Source organism: Azolla caroliniana, unplaced genomic scaffold (assembly GCF_043228905.1).
Source record: "Azolla caroliniana isolate FFs.n. ecotype wild unplaced genomic scaffold, voAzoCaro1.0.p SCAF_6, whole genome shotgun sequence".
Classification (NCBI taxonomy): domain Eukaryota; kingdom Viridiplantae; phylum Streptophyta; class Polypodiopsida; order Salviniales; family Salviniaceae; genus Azolla; species Azolla caroliniana.
Genome location: NW_028230441.1, coordinates 5,775,003 through 5,794,100, shown reverse-complemented (window position 1 = coordinate 5,794,100; position 19,098 = coordinate 5,775,003). Strand labels below are relative to the sequence as shown.

Here is a 19,098-nt window from a genome sequence, read left to right as displayed (position 1 = left end):
GCTCCTTTTGCTCCTTCTATCCCTTCCCACCTTCTCTGCTCCTGTCTTCTCGCACATCTCGCTCCTCTTTCGATCGTATTTGCATCAACTATATAGCTCACCGCCAGGCGTCGCCGCCCCTCCCAAAACCAACCAGAAAGATTGAATCACATCCGATCATCTCAACAGGTCTGTAGCTTAACTCTCAATCTCTCTCTCTCTCTCTCTCTCTCTCTCCATCCCTATCTTTGTGCCAACATTTCTCAGCGTTTTCTTTCTCTGAGGCCTTTCCTGTCTCTTTGCATGCGATTTTTACAGGTTTCCATGCGATTTTCACTTTCCCCTCTCTCCATTCCATGTCAATATTTCTCTCCTTGTCTTGCGGATTCTTGATGATCCCGAGTTTTCAATTAGAATGTATTTAAGCGTTCCTTTAAATCGTTCTAACTCTTTCTCTCTCTCTCTCTCTCTTTCTGTTTTCTGTTTTTGCTTCTGTACGTTTCTTTTTCTTTTCTCCTTGCTTTCTGACACTATTCCATGTTTATCAGATATATAGAGTATGGATCCTCAGGTAACTGAAGAGATTCTTGTCAGCAACGGCGAAGCAGATGGTATCATCAAAGATACCTGTGAATCTACAAATTTTTCTACTTTGAAAACAGAGCTCACAGACTCTCCTGTTTCTGTTCTGGAAGATGAGGTGAAAATTATATACTGCTGGCTTTTCTGAATCCATTTGAGATATAGTGGTATCATGGTTATCAGAAAATGAAAAATGAGATAAAGGAAAATGCTCGTGAATCTTCCTGCCTTTGAGATCTGGTGTATTTATTGTTATGTTAACTACGAGAAGAAGAGAGGCGAAGTTAACTAAGGTGTTTTGGAAGCTCTCTGATTTTGAGATATGGTGTTTTTGCTATTATTGTTGCTATGAGAAGATAAGTTAAGGCAACATGCTTTGGGATTATTATTTTTTGTTTCTAGATGGATGCTGTATTATTGTTGATTTAGGAAAAGATGGATCTTTGTAATGTAGGCTATTTTTTTTTGTTCTCTGTGTAGAATGATCCTCTTATTACTGAAGAAATGGTTGAAGAAGAGAAGCAACTGCTTAATGAGGTGAATACAATGCTTCTGAAACCTTTTTATCTGATACATGCTGTTGTTTTAGTATAATCAGAATTAGGATCTCTGTAAGAAAATGACATTTCTTCTCTCATATTTGTAGAATGATCCTCTTATCACTGAAGAGATGGCTGAGGAAGAAAGAAAATTGCTTGATCTGAGGGTTAAAGAAGAGACCAATCAAGAGTCAAATGTGCCTCCTCCTAGTTTGGGTGATTCAATGTTCAATAAGCTTGATGAGCTTCTCAGCCAAACTCAACTCTATTCACAGTTCTTGCTTGAGAAGATGGACGACATCACATTGGTAAGATCAATGAGAAAAAAGTCTTAAATTAAATGCTGTGCTATTGTATGGATAAGTCTCACTATTGCAATATCGTCCATCATGCTGAACTGTTTTCATGATGATGGCTGATATTTCATTGGTGAGATGATGAGTATAAGGTAAATGATTGTTCCATTGTATGAGAAATATGGCTAATTTCTCTGCATTATTTTCAAATGTATATATAGACATCATCTGAAGCAGTGTCTGAAATCACTGTAAACAATGAAGAAAAGAAGGGTGGACGAAAGCGGAAGGCTGCAACCTTGCAGAATGCAGTAATGTCTCACATTATTGAATTTTTCTAGCTCTTTACCAAGTTGGTCGATATTTTATTTTCATCCATGAAAGAAATTTGAAAAATGATGGAAAACACCTTAGAGTTGTATGATAGCGATTACCATATAACCATATATTTTAAACTGGCAGGCAAAAGAATCTTTAGTGAATGAGTAACATCAAGTTACAGAACTGAACAAGGCAGTAAATGCAAAGCACAATCATTGCTTTGTATGAAGTCATGAAGTCATCTTCAGAAACCAATGGCACATATAGGGAAAAAATTGCAATAATTTACCCATATTGAAATGCACTCTAAATATTATTTGACATTCATTAAGAGAAATTGGTCAGAATAAAAGTTTGAAAACTTACTGGATGATTTTCCTAAATCTACCTTGCATACTTATTACATTCCAAACACGGATTTTTAGAGCTGTTAAAGTTCGGCTCGCCAAAGTCAGTGCCAATAACCTCAGCACTGCATCAGCTTGTGTCTACCGCACTTTTCTAATGTATCAAAATAGTATATGTTTTACAGGGCAAGAAGAAAGCTAAGGCAGCTGTAGAAGCAATGCTGGCAAACTGTGATGAAGAACAGAAGGTATCAGAGGAAGCAACTTTACTCAGTGAGGAAGAGAGGGCCTGGAAAGAGCAAATGGAGATTGTGCCCCTTTTCACTGGAGGAAAACTGAAGTCATATCAATTGAAGGGAATTAAATGGATGATTTCTCTTTGGCAAAATGGATTGAATGGTATTCTTGCAGATCAAATGGGTCTAGGAAAAACTGTTCAAACAATTGGGTTTCTTGCTCATTTGAAAGGAATGGGTATGCATGGACCTTTTCTGGTTTGTGCCCCATTGTCCACTCTCTCAAACTGGGTCAGCGAAGTTACAAGGTAAGTAAGCACTATTTATGCCCATACATTTTGATTGGGTTTATAAATGTTAATATTTTGATATATACCAGATTCGTTCCTTCTATGGAAGTGCTTCTTTATCATGGATCAAGAGAGGAAAGAGTATCATTAAGGAGGAAACGTATGCCCCTAACAGTAACACCATCGTTCCCAGTCATTGTCACTTCGTATGAAGTAGCAATGAATGATCGCAAGTTCTTAGCCAAGTATAAGTGGAAATACATAGTGGTTGATGAGGTATTCTCTTGCCATATTTCTTGTATCTTTTCATTGGAATTCGGTAGAACTAAACAACAATGCATAATTGTGGTGTTGGGTGGCTTAACAGGGCCATAGGTTGAAGAATTTTGATTGTAAACTTCTTCGAGAACTAAAGCAGCTGCCAGCTGACAACACACTTCTATTAACTGGAACTCCGCTCCAAAACAACTTGCCTGAACTTTGGTCTCTACTGAATTTCATTTTACCACAGATTTTCACATCTCTCAAAGAATTCCAGTCTTGGTAATGCTTTATATAGGCAATTAGATGAATCTGAATCAATAATGCATCTGGCATTATGCTGTTCTTCTTTTCATTGTTGTGTGTTCTTAATGTAGGTTTGACTTTGCTGGAAAGAGTGGGACTGGGCAAGAAGATATCAATGATCAACGGCAATTGAAGGTAACATGTGTAATTCCTTTGCATTTGCTTTGTCATAAAAGGATGATTGTCCTCTCAAGGCACATCTTATATTTCCCTAAAGAACCAACATGACCCTTACCCGCAAGTATTATTATGACTGTATGAGGATCATGATCAAATCTCGAAAGTCTGTCTTCTCATAAAGGACTAGCTGTGGGATTGGCAGCAGCACTTCCTAGTGGCAAAGACCAATAACAAGCTTCAAACTTAGCACTTATCTCTTAACTCCATGCTTCTGTAGAAGATGGAAGGCTTTGTAACATTAGCTTAGAGTTAATATAAGCTTAATCACTATTTAATGAGAAACATAGATTTTTAAATGAAATAGAATATTATACAGGAAACATGGTTATGTAAATTAAACAGAGTGAAAAGGTTGCATAGAAGAAGATGACTGTTATTAGGAGGAGAGTGTATTGGCCATTGGCACATAGTAAGGGTAGTTCCCATGCAAAGCACAATATATGCATGTTTCTTGTATGCAAGGAATAGTTCCTACACATGAAAGGATTTCTTGTATACATTTGGAACGTTCAATATCTTCAATTGGAAATATCTAGGCTGATGGGGATATCAGAATATGTTTTTATAGAAAATATGTCATTGTTTTCCTCAACATATAAACGAATGATTTGTCTTCTCTCAACGTACATTGTACGTTTATTTTGAAGATTTTTGTTAAGTTTTCTTTTCTATGCAGGTGATCTCAAAGCTGCACCTTATTCTTAGACCATTTTTATTGCGAAGATTGAAGGAAGATGTGGAGAAGTCTCTACCACGGAAGAAAGAGATAATTCTCTATGCGCCAATGTCAAGTCAACAGAAAGAGTTCCACGACTTTCTACTCAATAAGACTCTTGCGAAGTACCTACAAGAGAATCAGGACCCTGGTATGTTTCATTTTAATCAAGCATGCTGCTTACTGAATCATCATTGATACTGTTTTGTGAAGGCTCTTTCTTGTGGCATGTATCTTTAAAAAGCAAGTAATTTATGGTGGTCTTGTTTTAGGTTTAAATGTGAAGGCACAGCTGAATAACACAGTTATGCAATTGAGGAAAAATTGCAACCATCCAGACTTGTTGACCTCACAGTTTGAAAGTGATAGTAAGTCTGATTAAGATTATATCTACCCTGCTGTGGATGAAAACTCTTGTTTATGGATTAACTTTTGGTGATTCTCACCTGGGAATTGTTTTTAAAGATTTGGGTTTTGGTCTGTTGTAGTCAATTGGCCTCCTGCTGAAAAGCTTATAGAACAGTGTGGAAAGCTTAAGCTTCTAGACAGACTTCTCATGCATTTGAAAAAGAGAGGCCATAAGGTTAAGTTTGTCAACTGATTGTTGTAGTTGGTTGTTCTTTGCCAAATTAAATTTACTTGAGTTTTTAGATCTATTGGTTGCAATAATTACTTGTTCTCTGTGTAATTGAATTTGGTTGGAATGACATTGCCAGGTGCTTATTTTTTCTCAAATGACGAAAGTACTTAACATTCTGGAATATTACTTAGGAGAAAGAGGATACAATCCTTTTAGAATAGATGGAGGAGTTGCACAGGCAGAGAGGCAGCGCCAGGTTATTTCCACCATGTATTCAAGCTGCTTTTTTTCTATTAACTTGCAGATGAAAGTCGTGATATCTTACAGCATCTATATTATTGCAGATTTATGAATTTAACCATTCTGAAGGAAACAATTTCATATTTTTGCTGACCACTCGAGCTGGGGGACTGGGTATAAATCTCACCTCTGCTGATACTGCAATCATATATGACAGTGATTGGGTAAGCTCTGGCAGAAAGTGCAGGATGAACAGTATATTTTAGATAAAGCGATCTAAAAGGTTAACACATGGATTTATTACAGAATCCCCATATGGATATGCAAGCCATGGACCGATGTCATCGGATTGGACAAACACGCCCTGTTCATGTATATAGGCTTGCAACTTCTCATTCTATTGAGGTCAGTAAAACTTCTATGCCTTGTATTTGCACTTCTGATTTCCTGTAGTTGCATAAAACTTCGATAGCTCAAAAAGTAAACATATAGTACGGTCAATAATTTCATAAGAATTTTCTAACAAGAGAATAGAACCTAAGAGCAGCATTTCTTCTAGATCTTTTTATGCTTGGAGTTGATTTTAAAATTCCTAAGCTGTTATAGATTTTATAGACTCAAAGTGGCAGTTGAGCTTCGTGGTTGTAGGACTTGTAATTCTTATTGCCAGGGTCTTGTTATTCTAATTTTGGTTGTAATCTTGAACTTAGGTGCTGGTATGCTAATTAAATCATGTCATGCTGGATAGATATTGTTACACAAAGGTGATCTTGTTTTGCTCTTTTAGGGTCGAATGCTGAAAGTTGCTGCTGATAAGCTGAAGCTTGAACATCTTGTAATTGAAAAAGGCCAATTTAGGCAGGAACGTGATCATCCAAAGATAGTTTTGCAGGTTTTGTTTTCAGAACTTCCATTTTCTATTCTGTTCATGCATTCTGCTCTGAAACTTACTCTTAATCTAATCTTTGCTTCTCCATTGTGCATAGGAATCTGATCTACTTGCTTTACTGAAACAAGAAAGAGATGAAGAAGAGGAGCTAGTTCAAAGATGTGAAATAAGTGAAGACAATCTAATGAAGCTGCTTGATCGGAGTGACTTGGAACTGAACAAAGAAGATAGTCAAGGCGATAACAAACTTCCTGAGAAGGGGCCTGGATGGGAAGTTGTAGTTAGGTCTGGTAAAAACAACCTTTTGTCGTCCATTGAAGGCTACAAGAAATTAACCTGAAAAGACTTCATTACAACGTGTCATCTGAAAGGGTATCTATTGTCTTATTGAATGTACATATCTCTGCTTCAATTCTCAGGGCTCAGATATAACTCTATTGACAGCTAACAATTTTGTTGTAGAAAAATTCTACTTTTAGATTGTGATGGCTAGCAATTTTTGTTACAGAATCAGCTTTTCAATTGTTACGAGTTTTGATCAATGAAGTAACTTGTGCTAATATAGTATACCCTTGCTTCAGAAATCGAAATTGTGAAATTCAAGATAATGGGTTTGCTCTCCACAAGTGGATATTGTGTTCCTCTACTCACTTCAGAAATAGAATTCGTGAAATTTGGGATATCAGTTTGCATTCTCTGAGTGGAAATTGTGTTCTTCTACTTAATTCAGAAGTAGATGTTACAAAATTCGAAATATGGGTGGCTCTCTCCCTTGTGGAATTCGTGTTTTATTCCGCCACAGTAAGTGTTAATCTAATGAACTGATATTGTGGTGTCCCTTGGATGCAAGTGCATGCCTTCATGTTGGGCGTGCATGTGTTCCTTTGTGCCCCTTTTAGCATACCCTTGTTTAGCATGCATGCATGCCTTCATGCTATGGTGTACATGTGTTCTGTTGAGCCACCCTTTTAGCATACCCTTGTTAGGACGCATGTAGCTAAGTAAAGCCAACCCAAATGGGTACACCTTTGTATGACTATAAATTGAATAGGAAGTAAGAAACTAAGCAAGCTGGTTTGGATTCCATTTATGTGCAGTTCACAATATCATTACAATATGCTAAATAAACATTTATGTGCAGTTCACAATATCATTACAATATGCTAAATAAACATTTATGTTGTAGCGGCACCAATATTTCATGTAGGAAGACATACATTAGATTTGTCATGTCTGTTATAGTTATCACATTACGGGGTGCCCTTCACTGTCAAGAATTTCGTTGATAATGCAATACCTTTTTATGAACCTGATATCAACAATATTGGGAATAATGTAATGCCAGTATATCAATAGTACATTCTCTTGACAGTAATGTCAAGAATGCCATTGGACATTATGGACATTATGTCAAGAATAATTACTGTGGTTTATTTTCACCTTTGGATGGAGATGCTGCAAAGCATATTCACCTGCCATATACTTTATTTCTATAGAGATGAAGTCATGAAGGAACAACCTCTCAGATATTTGCAAAATGTACAGATGGATTTAGGAAGGGATGCGAATAATGCAGTCTTAAAATGCAGTGGAGTTCTTTCAATGATGCTATTGATTCACCCCCTTCGCACATATTTAAGAATTCCATAGTTCATCAGTAATGTAATTACTTGTAAATTACAGTTGTCAGTACAATACTTTTAAATGAGATGTGTTCACTTGATAGTTAAAACTGCATTTTATTCACCACTTTGGTTCCCTATGGCATTCCCCCAATATATACACAGCATTTTATTGGAAATAAAATCCTTCATGACCTTCTAATGACCTTCATGACGTTCTAATGTACATATGCATTGTCTTTCCAGTAATATGGCAATACTTTTATTTGCCACGTTTATTTACATAGATGTTGCTTCTCACATTTATTCTCCGTTCACTGTTCACATTGGCACCAGAAGCCCTCAATTCTATAATATAAGAAAAGGTCCTCAAAAGATAGAATCACAGGACTGCGTTCTTCAGCAAATTGAAATTACAGTCAAACTAAATACCTTTTAGCCGAACTGCAAGAAAATCTGACCTGATAATTTAAATTGCAATGAATATAATAGAAACATGCCTTTTCAAAATCTACCCATTTATTTCCTGAATCTTAGAATAATGTAGCTAGACAGATCAATGCTATAATATTAATTGCCAAGAGTAGTCTTGCATAAATACTTATAGCCATTTATGCAGTCACTGATTTACAACTGTAATATACTGTTTTAAAAAAAGGTATCCTCACGATGCTCTGATACATTCATCATATTGATCAAGAAGACTCTTCCAATGGTACAACAAAACAGATAGCAAATGACTAACTTTTTATAGCCTCAATGCATTCCCTTGTTAAAATGTCTTCACCATTGGATGAGGCGTAGATCAATTTAAGGTTTAGAATAAAATCTCACAATTTGATCCGGTCAAGAATGAATAAATATCGACATCAAAACTGCTGAATCTCCAATGCATGTATAAAATTCCGACGTCATCTGAAAAGGCGTAAGCTGGGTACCCATCAGCTCCTTGTAGCTAAAACCATTAGATATACACATGATTTTTCCGATCAATCATCTCCTTACAGACCCTGAGGAAAATTAGTAACTTGGCCTTGCTCCAGCATATCATGATTGTTAATTTTATATGCAATCCTTAATTTCATTGCCAGATTTTTCTGCAGGTCAAAAAGCAAATAAGAAAATGCACAAACTTTTAGAAAATTTATACAAAACACTTTTACATAGTTTATGATGCAGTAAACCCTAAATCCTTACCTGTCCATGCATATTGTTGTGAACTGTAATGTTTTGCTTTATTCCACCCTCTCCATTCCGAGGAAGAACACTGCCACTTGCAGGTTCTAAATGCAATTGCATAAACTGAAAGAAAACAGTCTAGAGCTTTACAATCACAGCAGGAATAAGCGATACAACTAATCTTTTTCACATAATCCAAAAAGCACTAGTCTCTTTAATCTAAAAGTCAAATGAAACAATACCTAATGTTATATATCAAATAAAATATGCAGTACTTGGTAATGTTATATATCAAATAAAATATGCTGAACTTTGTGAAGTTAATATATTACGCACGCACACATCAATGTGCAGGTTCTGAAAGTAAAAATTGCTGGAAAACATTTAAGACAGAGATTGAAGATAAAATATATCAAAAGAAACAGGAATTGGTGACCCTAAGCAACCAAAATAAATTTATCTACATGACACCTTTTTGTGTTACCTTCGGAACAGCTGCTTGAAAAATGAAGTCCATATATGGTGTATCTGATAGATTTGTATACTCAGCCTTTATCATGGTCGTTTGAGGTTTACCAGGATTTTTCGAAAAGTTGAATGTCACCTTCAATGATTTGCTCAAATAGACATCCACAGATGGGAATTGCATATTCGCTGTATACAATGGAGGATGTACACGAAATTAAAATAGTGAAATTAAATCCTAACACTGAACCCTGAAAAATTAGCGTTTACCCTTGTGATCTGAATTGGTGGTTGGCGTGATAAAGTCACCAAACAAATCTGCACCTCCCAGACCTGTTGTTGATCCATTTGTGGATGGTGTAACTTTTGTGTCTGAGGAAGAATCCAACAATGAGTTTTGGGTTCCTTCAAAAAGAGGAATGGACGGCAATGGTTGTATGATGGGTGGTGAATCGGCATTTCCTAGAGAGAGTAGATCTAACAATACATTTGCACCCCCAGTTGAGGGCTGAGCTGTGTACCAAAATCCATAGAAGCCATAAAAGTCTCAGACAAACGTCAAGCATAGGTTTCTTTTGTTATAGAACCTTGATGTGTTTCTGAGAGAATATTACCAGTCGTAGCATTTGAGGGTGATGGCACTGATGTCACACCCAACAGGTCTTGGAGAAAATCACCAGGTGATTGGGAAGGAGCAGGAACATCCTCGACCGATAAATCAAGAAGATCCATCAAGGCATTTGTGGGTGTAGTGAATGTTTTGGAGTGTCCATTAGTAATAGGTTTGACTGTGGTTGAAGCAGATATCGATTCAGCTTTTCCATTAGAGGTAGAAATACCAATTGTAACCTCATCAGACCTTTTCGCAGCATATGCTATTTCATCCAGCACTGGCATCCTTTCCACAAGTGCTTCCCTGAATATTCGTTGCCCAAAATATCAGTAGGAAAAGATTGTCTATGCTCTACATGAAAAAACCACATCCTATCTTGTTATGAAATGGCTCCATATGTGATCATCTGCCCCATAAGCTTTTCTACTAATATAGTTATATTGCGCTATATTCATAATCTCTGTTTTATGTCCCTGATTTGTGATCCAACTTATCAAATGAAAATTGGTAATATTATACCAAAAAATATTATCACAGCAAGTTTATGGCTGATCATTACATCTAAATCTCTTTAAGCAAATTAACTCACTTAATATTCTGATGCTTTGTAAGAATAGATCCAAACTCGATTGCTCTTTGCTGTAATTCCAAGAAAAAACTACTTTTATTTTGTGATATCAAATCTTTGATGCGCCTGCAAAAGCAAAGGAAAACAAGGATCAGATTTCAACTGGAACACCAAGTAGTAGATTCTGGTGATATGATATAGGACATATAATACTTTTTACCTAGTTCGGGAAGTTTCAATCTGAGGTGTAGATAAAGCCATGATTAGAAATAGAAATGCTAAAACTATATAAAACTAACCCTGTACAAACAGGAAACCGAGAAGAGAGTTTTAGCAATGCCGTGAGTGCTATTGCATGCGTATCAGGTTTCACTCGAGGATCCTTGACAACCTTTTCAACCATATCCACCACGTCTGATTCCGTCACCTGACAAAAATGTTTTTTTTGACTTCACATGTGAATGTTGTCGCAATAAGGCATTCCATATCTTCAGAAAATTATTTGTTTTAAAACTTAGTTAAGGCGTGTTCTTCTTTAGTTTACCATATGAAATTGACTTTATCAATGTTAATATCTGTTGAAGAACTTTTTCAACAAGAGTAGTAACTGAGAAAAAAACATGTATTTTCTTCTTGATTCTAGTTCTCGTAGAGGTAGTTCATTTGCAAGTATATGTTCAATGAAGTGGTGCTATATGTACAGTAATATTACAGTTAGAGAAAACATAACAAGAATGCAGTTGGCTTACAGTAATTGGTTCCTCCACTTCTAGCTCATGAACATGATTGATAAGCATCTCACCAAATTCTCCAATGCACCAAACCGTTACTTGTGCAAATGATTCCTGAATATTCCATAGCATGAGATTCTAAACATAAGACCTTATATTCCAAACTCTTGAAGTCTAACCTGTCCAGCCCAATCTTGAAAAGCTCGATATAAAGACCGCACTGTGTAACCTTGTAAGTCAATAGCATTACTAATGACCACTACAAATGCATTGGTAACTTCCTCTGTAACATACGTTCCTGCCTGCAACACAAGGAAGATGTCATCATTTCATGTCAGAGATTGTTTTTGTCCCTCTAAAAAGAAGCATTAATAAACTAAATAAGATTTTTAGGCACTGTCTCTATAGTTTTGAGAAGCCTTGTTGAAGAGTTTATATGAAGCCTAAATATACAGAGCAAACTTTGATCGATTGACAAACAAACTTCTTCCTTCAATTAAATAATGTGTTTTTATATTGAAAAATAGTCTTCAGTGTTTTCATTTTATACATAGTTATGATACACTGTCTAGGAACCATTGCAAACACAGTGCATCATCACATTGTGGTTTTCCAGTAACTTGATTAACAATGATATAATATGTAATTTATGTACACATGATCTTCAAATGAAGCTGAATATCTATTACTAATTGCTATCAAAATTTATATATACTCTGTGGCTCATTTTTACGTCTTCCACCATACAAAAAATGCATTGATGATGGAGATACCGATATAATCAGTTTCAAATAAATTCTAGAAAACACTACAAAATTGCCAAAAATATGTCTGGGTAAAAGAAGAGCGGATGCGGCATGAGAGACAAATCAATGTGAGTCATTGACATCAACGAAGCACTAGATGACACGCCCAAACACAAAGGAAGGACACTTTGTAATAAGCTTCGATATGGCAAGGAGGAAGGAACCCCCTTCACCAAAGCCAGGGGGCTGGGAAAACACACTACTACTAGAACTTGATGTCTCATATTGCGATTTTTGAATGGAATGGGAAGCCTTGCCTTCCTAAAAAAGCAAGTCATACTGCAAGGGTTGGATGGCCCTCTTATCATTTTTGACAACGGCTCCATGAAGCAGTGTCTTGTGACACTGCAACATTTATCTCTTTTAATGGAATGCCTTCCAGAATGCTAATCTTACACAGCACAGACGAGAACAGCATCCTTTTGCCCATTACCTAAAGGTATTAAAACCCAGCTCCTTAAACTTCAAATGTCAACAAAATTTCAATGGATAAAAAACAGTATAATATCAAATGTACTGGAAATGTGCCACCAAACGTAATGGTCATTGTGAGTTGAACTCATCAAACTGTATGCTTCATCCTCAATTTGTGACATTGAGAAAGGATACGATGGTACAGTACTATCCATAGATTTGAAATATGTTTCCAAATCGACTCTTGGATATGTCTTCTAGGGAATTCTCTGATCGTGTTTGTATAGTTATGGATGAGCACTCAATAATTTGAGAACTACATACATTGCCTATAAAGAGGCTGGGGCAGTAAACCAAGAGCACGATGCCTGATATGAACCCAGAAAGTACAGTGTCATGTTTCATAAGCATATAAAGAATTCCAGGCCACATTTGCATCTTATCTTATATGAACTTCATCTCTGATACCAGCACATTCTCAAGGCATTATATCTGAAAATGTTACCTTGACAACATATTTGTGTGAGTATGTACATTCATCAGCTATCTCAGAGACAAAGAGATATTGTATCTCTTCTAGAACGTTCCACCATTACCTTTGCTAGGGGCCATCTCATTTATAATAAAATTTGAGATTATTATATTGATCACTATTTTGTCTAGACTAGTCTGCCTTTTTTGTTATCCAACAATGCTAGAATTAGACTTTTTTGTCTAGACTAGTCTAGACTATATTAGAAATTCTACTGTCTGAAGGCTTGGCTGGAACATCTACACACATTGTTGTGTAGCATGTAGCAAATTTTATTCTTTGTACTTTCTATCTTTTCTATTTCAAGTGGGTAAAAATTTCCAATGCTGAATTTTGCAGCTATAGGTTCAGGAATGAAGTAAAGAAAGCATCAACCACTTTAAACAGCTGTGTTAGAGGATGAAAAAAATGCTCATGATTAGGAGCCAAACCATTGCTAGTTTTATAACTATGCAATTTGTAAGGAATAGCCCAAGAAAATACCTCTGCCAGAACTTTTATCATCTGATCTATATACCAAATTTTGTCTGGGGAAAACCTGGATAACACAAACATAGAAAATAGAAAATTATCATAAGGGTAAAAATAGACATCAGCATATCTTGAAATGTCAATTTTCTCACTTCTCCACAATAGAGCATATCTTAGCAGTTAAAAGATCTTTGAAATCAGAATCACTTGTTTTCAGATGCCCCAGAAGTTCCTTTGTCAATGCTTTTACATTACTTTTATTGACCAAGGCATACACTAGCTCTAATGCCCTTTGTCGGATTGAGATATCTGTATCCTGTTTTTATCGACACATGGAAAGAAAAATATCAATACATCTTTAAGTCAGAAGAAAACCTAACAGCCAAAAGCATAACAGAAGAAATAATGGCACTATGTTAACTTTGTTTATTGTTGCATGCCCGCATCATGCATCATGCACATGCAGCAACTTGTGCAAAATCTGTGACATTGGAGTTTGAAGTGGAATGAAATAACAGAAAGATGCACATACTGATTTCAGGAGCCAGACCATATTGAGATTCAAAGCCATAATTTTTAATGTTTCACTTTAAAATTCTTCCTATAAGGCTACTAAAATTAGAGCAATTGAAAGGGCATATTCAGCACAAAATGTCCAACCTTCACATGAATTCTCATTTGTGTAATCTAAGATAAGCTTTTATCTACCACAATTACAGGTATCATTCTGTAAGCTTGCGTACTTCAATAGGTTAGTGGTATACCTTCACACATTCAACTATAGTTGTTCGATGTCTTTGAACTGCTTGTGTATCCACCGAAACTACCCTGAGAAGCATATTTAATGCAATATATCTGAAGAACAAAAAACTCTGCAGCCATCAATATTAAAGAACCACAGAAATCCTATTAAAGTTAAGAAGTTGAGTGATTCCAATTTTATTTCGTAAAAGCAGCAATCTAACATAAATGGAAAGGATAAATATGAACCTGATATTGTTGTCACGATTTGACAAAAAACGGCCAAGAATATTAACAGCTAGCACTCGAAGCCCACTTGTAGCTTCAATACCCATAATTGTCTGTACACATTCATAAAGGATAGCATTTCCGACATTCTTATTGGATTCAGTATTTGTAGCCACCTGCCATGCAAGTTTACATCCATAAGAACATATCTTGATCCTAAGTATAGGGTGGCTTCATATATGGAGCTGCATCTAAACTATTAGATGCTTCACTATGTCCTAATTATAAATAATCAGACTAATTAAGCTAGTGAAAAAAATACAACATAATTTTAAATGTTAGGAGAGGAAACAATAGCAGAGGGGTCATAATTCATACTTGTGCAAGAACGTCACTCATGATGTCACTTGAGTTAGAATCATTATGTCCAACAAGCTGAAGAAGCCTTAGTAGTCGAATCTGAAGGAACGGATCTGTAATGCCATTCACATCATATTCATGTGTATAGCCACTTGTAAGCATGTTTTTTAATGTGCGTACAACAGCTGATGTTTGCTGCACAAGAAAGAGTAATGGTCAGGAAAGGTTCCAAAAACAGTATATAGCCTAGCGCATCTGACCCTTGATTCTAAATTACCTTAATCAATCAGGGGCCATCGTTGTCACCCATGATATTAGCCTTTTTAAGCATTTAGTTTTTATGTTAAGATAGGCATTTTAGATACTTATGGACAAGATATTTTAGCTTTTAAACTATTGAAGTGCATTGTTAACAAATCCAATCCATTCAATATCTCATCATGTTAAAAATTGGTATTTCGAAGAAATTAGTTGATCTTCCAATTAAACAGCTGAATCACATATTTTGCCCACTTTTTAATTCCTGTTATCATTGTTCACATTGTTTATAGAGGATGGGGTTCTTGATGAATTTCAGTGTTTCTCCAGACTAAACTCATCAAGTGATTTGCCACCTACTGTGCTAGCCTACATATTATCTTACACCTCCATCTCTGCCAACACAGCATAGGTATGAAAAAGTAAAATGCATCTGTTTTATTACTTTTGGTTCAAGGCAAACAACAAATTATTCTAAGCCCTATCCTTGGATTTATCATTAAAGAAGCATCCAATGTAATCCTTTTAGGTAACTCTCAACCCATCTCTACTCTCAACATTGGCCCCAATACAAGGTGAAATATGCCAGAACATATCCAACCACATCTTACTATCCCCATGAGCCTTTGCTCTTGGGACAGCCCTTGCACTTCTTCGAACTTCCTCACACAAGTTAGGCGCTGAGATAGCATCATGGTATCATCACCATAGTATGATGATATGCAAGGTATGCAACAAAAGCCCACGGACGTAGAATGTCCTTCTCACATGCTCAGCATTTAATGCAATTTGCGAGAAGTACATTGAATTGTTAGACAGCCATGATAATTTAAGTGCCATACTCAAATCTCCACCAAGAAGGGTGAGCACATAAGTGAGTGCATTATTTTCACATTTAGATTTTTTACTATAGAGAAGTAACCCCCCATATTAGGAAGGAGTCCCATACAAGATGATGCATTTATTCAGACCCATATGCCAAATTTGGCCTCCTCGTGGATGATAAGAAAACTAATCTAATCTAATAACTGGGTGATGTCTGTGCCATCCTGGAATATATTGTGTTTCCATCATTTAGCAAGACATGAATATCCAATGCATTATTTTTTTGTATCTTCTCGATAATATCAGTACTGTAATTGGGGGGTGCATGATGGCAGGCATCAATGCGAGTATCTTGGAGTCCATTATGAACACATGTAAGTGGGACCTTCGATGGGTCCCTCATCTATAGACTATCGAGTCTGGATCTGTATTCCATTCTCTGATTGTCTGGAAAAGTTATCCATAGATCCCAGAGGTCACATTCATATGCATATGATTACGGTTGAGTATGACGTTCTGATAGTAAGCATGACCTTTCAGCCTTTCAGATTTCCTGAATGTTGTATCCAAGTCCCAGTAGGATATGATTTACCCTTGTAATATAAGATTCAAGTGTCCGTAGGGTATGATTTGAGGGATTCATCGTGTGTTTTTCATTTATATACCACTTCAAAAACCATATCATTGAGAAACAAACACTAATAAAGATTTTCAATGACACACAGCACTAGGCAATCTATCACTTTCCAGATCAATCTGGAAATTAGCATAAATCAATGTGCTAGTAAAGTTTATAGATTCTTTACCTTTCGAAAGTGTTCCAATGCGGCGGTATTTGACTTGCATAATTCTATACATAGCCTCACTCCTGAAATAAGAGCTCCGTGATGTTTATCAGAGAGCAATGTAGTTGCTGGGTCTACATAATTGTCTGCAAGATCAGGTACTTTTCGCAATATGCGTACTGAACATAAAGCTGCCTGTAATCAATACACAGAATTAACAAAGTGTGCTTGCTCATAAGACATGAAACCATGAGCTCTGCATTTATATAACGTCCTACTTATAAAATGAATGACATAGATAACACATTTGTCATAAAGAAAATGAGCCCAATGTTTATTGTGTGATTAGATGCATAGATAAAACCAAAACAGAACAGAGATAAAATTTAGGAACATTGAAGTGTCTTTACCTTCTTTCTGATATAGGAATTGTTGCTTTGAAGAAGCTTTTCAACTTCGCCAGCAAGATCACGAGCCATTTCAGCTGAACAGATATTTCCCAAGGCACAAAGAGCAAGGCCAACGATAAATTGGTTACTATGGTTGAGATCACTGCCATTGTTAAATTGCAAAGATTAAATAGTTTATATCCAAGTCAAAATTATATATCATCAACTGTGGAGCACATTCTTAACTCACTTTTTCAATGAATTTGTCACCAGCATTAGCACTTCCTGTCGTTCATCTAGAAGCAACATCAAACCAAGATAACCTATCCGTTTTTCTGGAAATCCTGAAGAAGCAATCAGCTTAAGGCACTCCATTTGTCCAAAGTGTGTCGGATAGCCAAGCATATGTATGAACATAAGCTTTGACAAATTCCGGTGACTATAACTCTGATCATTCTCATTAAAAGCTGTGCGCAGCGCGGCACATTCTTTTTTTATAACTGCCCGTTCTTCAGCTGCCGTTTTACATGCTCTTATTGCTCGTATCATATCCCTGATTAAACAAAATAAAAATTGCAATAACATTTCCATAAAAATCCACATCTGCATGCAATTTTCAGCAATTTGGTTGTAAATCCGTATTCTAAACTAAGAAGCAACCAAATTCATTTCTTGTTAATGATATCCGTCTAGGATGATTATATGACATTTATGTCAAGAATTCGTTAGGAGAATAGGGTTTCCAGTACACGCTAGAGTCAGGAACTCGACTGAAACTTTGAGCATTAAAAGTGCAGCAAATATGATCAATTTTACACACTGAAGAAAATCCTTGATTCATCCCTCTAATTACTGCCAAAGAGAAGTGACAAGTTCAGGCCTTAATGGAATCTAAACACTAGTTTTGATGGGCATTATCTGGTATATTGATAAAGGTGTTCACTAGATTCTAACTTATATGTGTGCAAAAAGAATAATACTATGCTATGGAATTCATAGTGAAATTTCCAATCAGAGGGCCAAAAGTTAAAAATTCATGCTTAGTACATACATATATTCATGCATATATAGAAATTTCTACATATAGATTCATTACCAGACAAAACATTTCAGATGTACACATTTAAAAAGTAAAGAGATTTCCCAAAACATACAAAAAAAGCAACAGAAGTAAAGACAATTTGTTACAATAAAAAACAGCCAGGTGTAAACATGTATCATCATATTCTGCTAGTCTAAAGTGCAAATCTTGAGATCTGGATTATCATCAACTTCATCACGCATAGATATGGCATCACTAATCACGTCATCAACTGGCATATTATGATGGCAGATAGATATCACAGTTTGACTCTTTGAAACTCTTCATCATGATAGGTTAAACTGCATATGATTCATTGGAAGAGGTATCCCCTGATCAATAAAGTGGTACATGACATTATCACTGTCTAAGAATGCATTCTCGTCTGGAAAGAATCATATCCATCTGATCCAATAATCATTTAGGTGCATAAAATGACCCAAGAAAACTGATATTGTAGCTGCCCATAAAACCTAGTACATGTTAAACCAGTGTAAATAACATCAGGAGACAATCAGATCAAACAGATCCGATCCGATATTTCCCCAGTAATCATAAAATTACGTGTTATTTATGCTTCATCTGTCTCTGTATTGTACTTGCGTAAAAAAGGTACAAAATCTAGTAGATTGCAAGTGTTTTTGTTCCGATTACACTATAATTTATAGTCCAAATTTCACATACTACATCTAAGTAAATGCATTGAAATTTTTCACATAAACTATCTAAAAAAATGCTTGAATTTTAACATAACCCATCTAAAGACTAGTCATCTTGATGAGCTTCGTATTGCTCATATTTACAATCAAAATGGAATTAAAAGCACAGAAAATAAAGGGTTTTTCAGCTGATCCATTCGATTGATAACGGAATCTGTTCAGTATCCATGACTCTTTGACAGAGCTTTAACCTAAAAATTCAAATTTCATAAACACTTTGAAACAAATAGAAAAGATCAGATCATAGAGCTACCTTAATCGAGTCCCCATGATCGAGAAGAGAAGAATCTCCCAGTCGAAGTACGGGGGATTGGAGAGATCAGAGAAGAACGATTGCGAATAGATGATGGGACCCCAGATAGATCTCTCAGGAGAAGGAGGAAGAAGAAAGACTGTGAAAGAAGGAAGGTTTTCACACTATTGGAGATTAACAAGAGGGATTTGACAATGGTTAAAAACCAAAGAGAATCTAGAGAAGAAGGAGCCTTTCACACAATCTCATTACCAAAGAATGGGCTTTCCATTCAGACACTTAAAACTCGAATGCCAA

General features: G+C 36.0%; 2 protein-coding genes across 2 annotated transcripts; one reads left to right on the top strand and one right to left on the bottom strand.

Moving 5' to 3' along the window:
* The first annotated feature begins 54 nt into the window (after positions 1 to 54).
* On the top strand, positions 55 to 6,287 carry CHR1 (chromatin remodeling 1). Its single transcript, XM_087321424.1, has 17 exons — positions 55 to 168; positions 528 to 679; positions 1,042 to 1,098; positions 1,208 to 1,408; positions 1,618 to 1,707; positions 2,250 to 2,608; positions 2,680 to 2,866; positions 2,958 to 3,133; positions 3,229 to 3,292; positions 4,014 to 4,203; positions 4,325 to 4,420; positions 4,541 to 4,635; positions 4,769 to 4,888; positions 4,977 to 5,096; positions 5,179 to 5,277; positions 5,660 to 5,764; positions 5,859 to 6,287. The coding sequence occupies exons 2-17, from the start codon at positions 539 to 541 to the stop codon at positions 6,099 to 6,101; spliced, it is 2,343 nt and encodes a 780-aa protein (XP_087177550.1). The 5' UTR covers positions 55 to 168; positions 528 to 538; the 3' UTR covers positions 6,102 to 6,287.
* A 1,640-nt stretch (positions 6,288 to 7,927) lies between these two features.
* Positions 7,928 to 18,980, bottom strand: LOC147862806 (AP-1 complex subunit gamma-2-like). The gene is made up of 18 exons (XM_087320794.1): positions 18,802 to 18,980; positions 16,999 to 17,301; positions 16,770 to 16,911; positions 16,381 to 16,554; positions 14,510 to 14,686; positions 14,153 to 14,307; positions 13,927 to 14,017; positions 13,315 to 13,478; positions 13,175 to 13,229; positions 11,119 to 11,241; positions 10,958 to 11,053; positions 10,508 to 10,635; positions 10,230 to 10,334; positions 9,642 to 9,943; positions 9,298 to 9,540; positions 9,047 to 9,216; positions 8,581 to 8,685; positions 7,928 to 8,480 (listed from the first exon to the last, which is right to left on the bottom strand). The coding sequence occupies exons 1-18, from the start codon at positions 18,816 to 18,818 to the stop codon at positions 8,385 to 8,387; spliced, it is 2,646 nt and encodes an 881-aa protein (XP_087176920.1). The 5' UTR covers positions 18,819 to 18,980; the 3' UTR covers positions 7,928 to 8,384.
* Between the last annotated feature and the right edge of the window lie 118 nt (positions 18,981 to 19,098).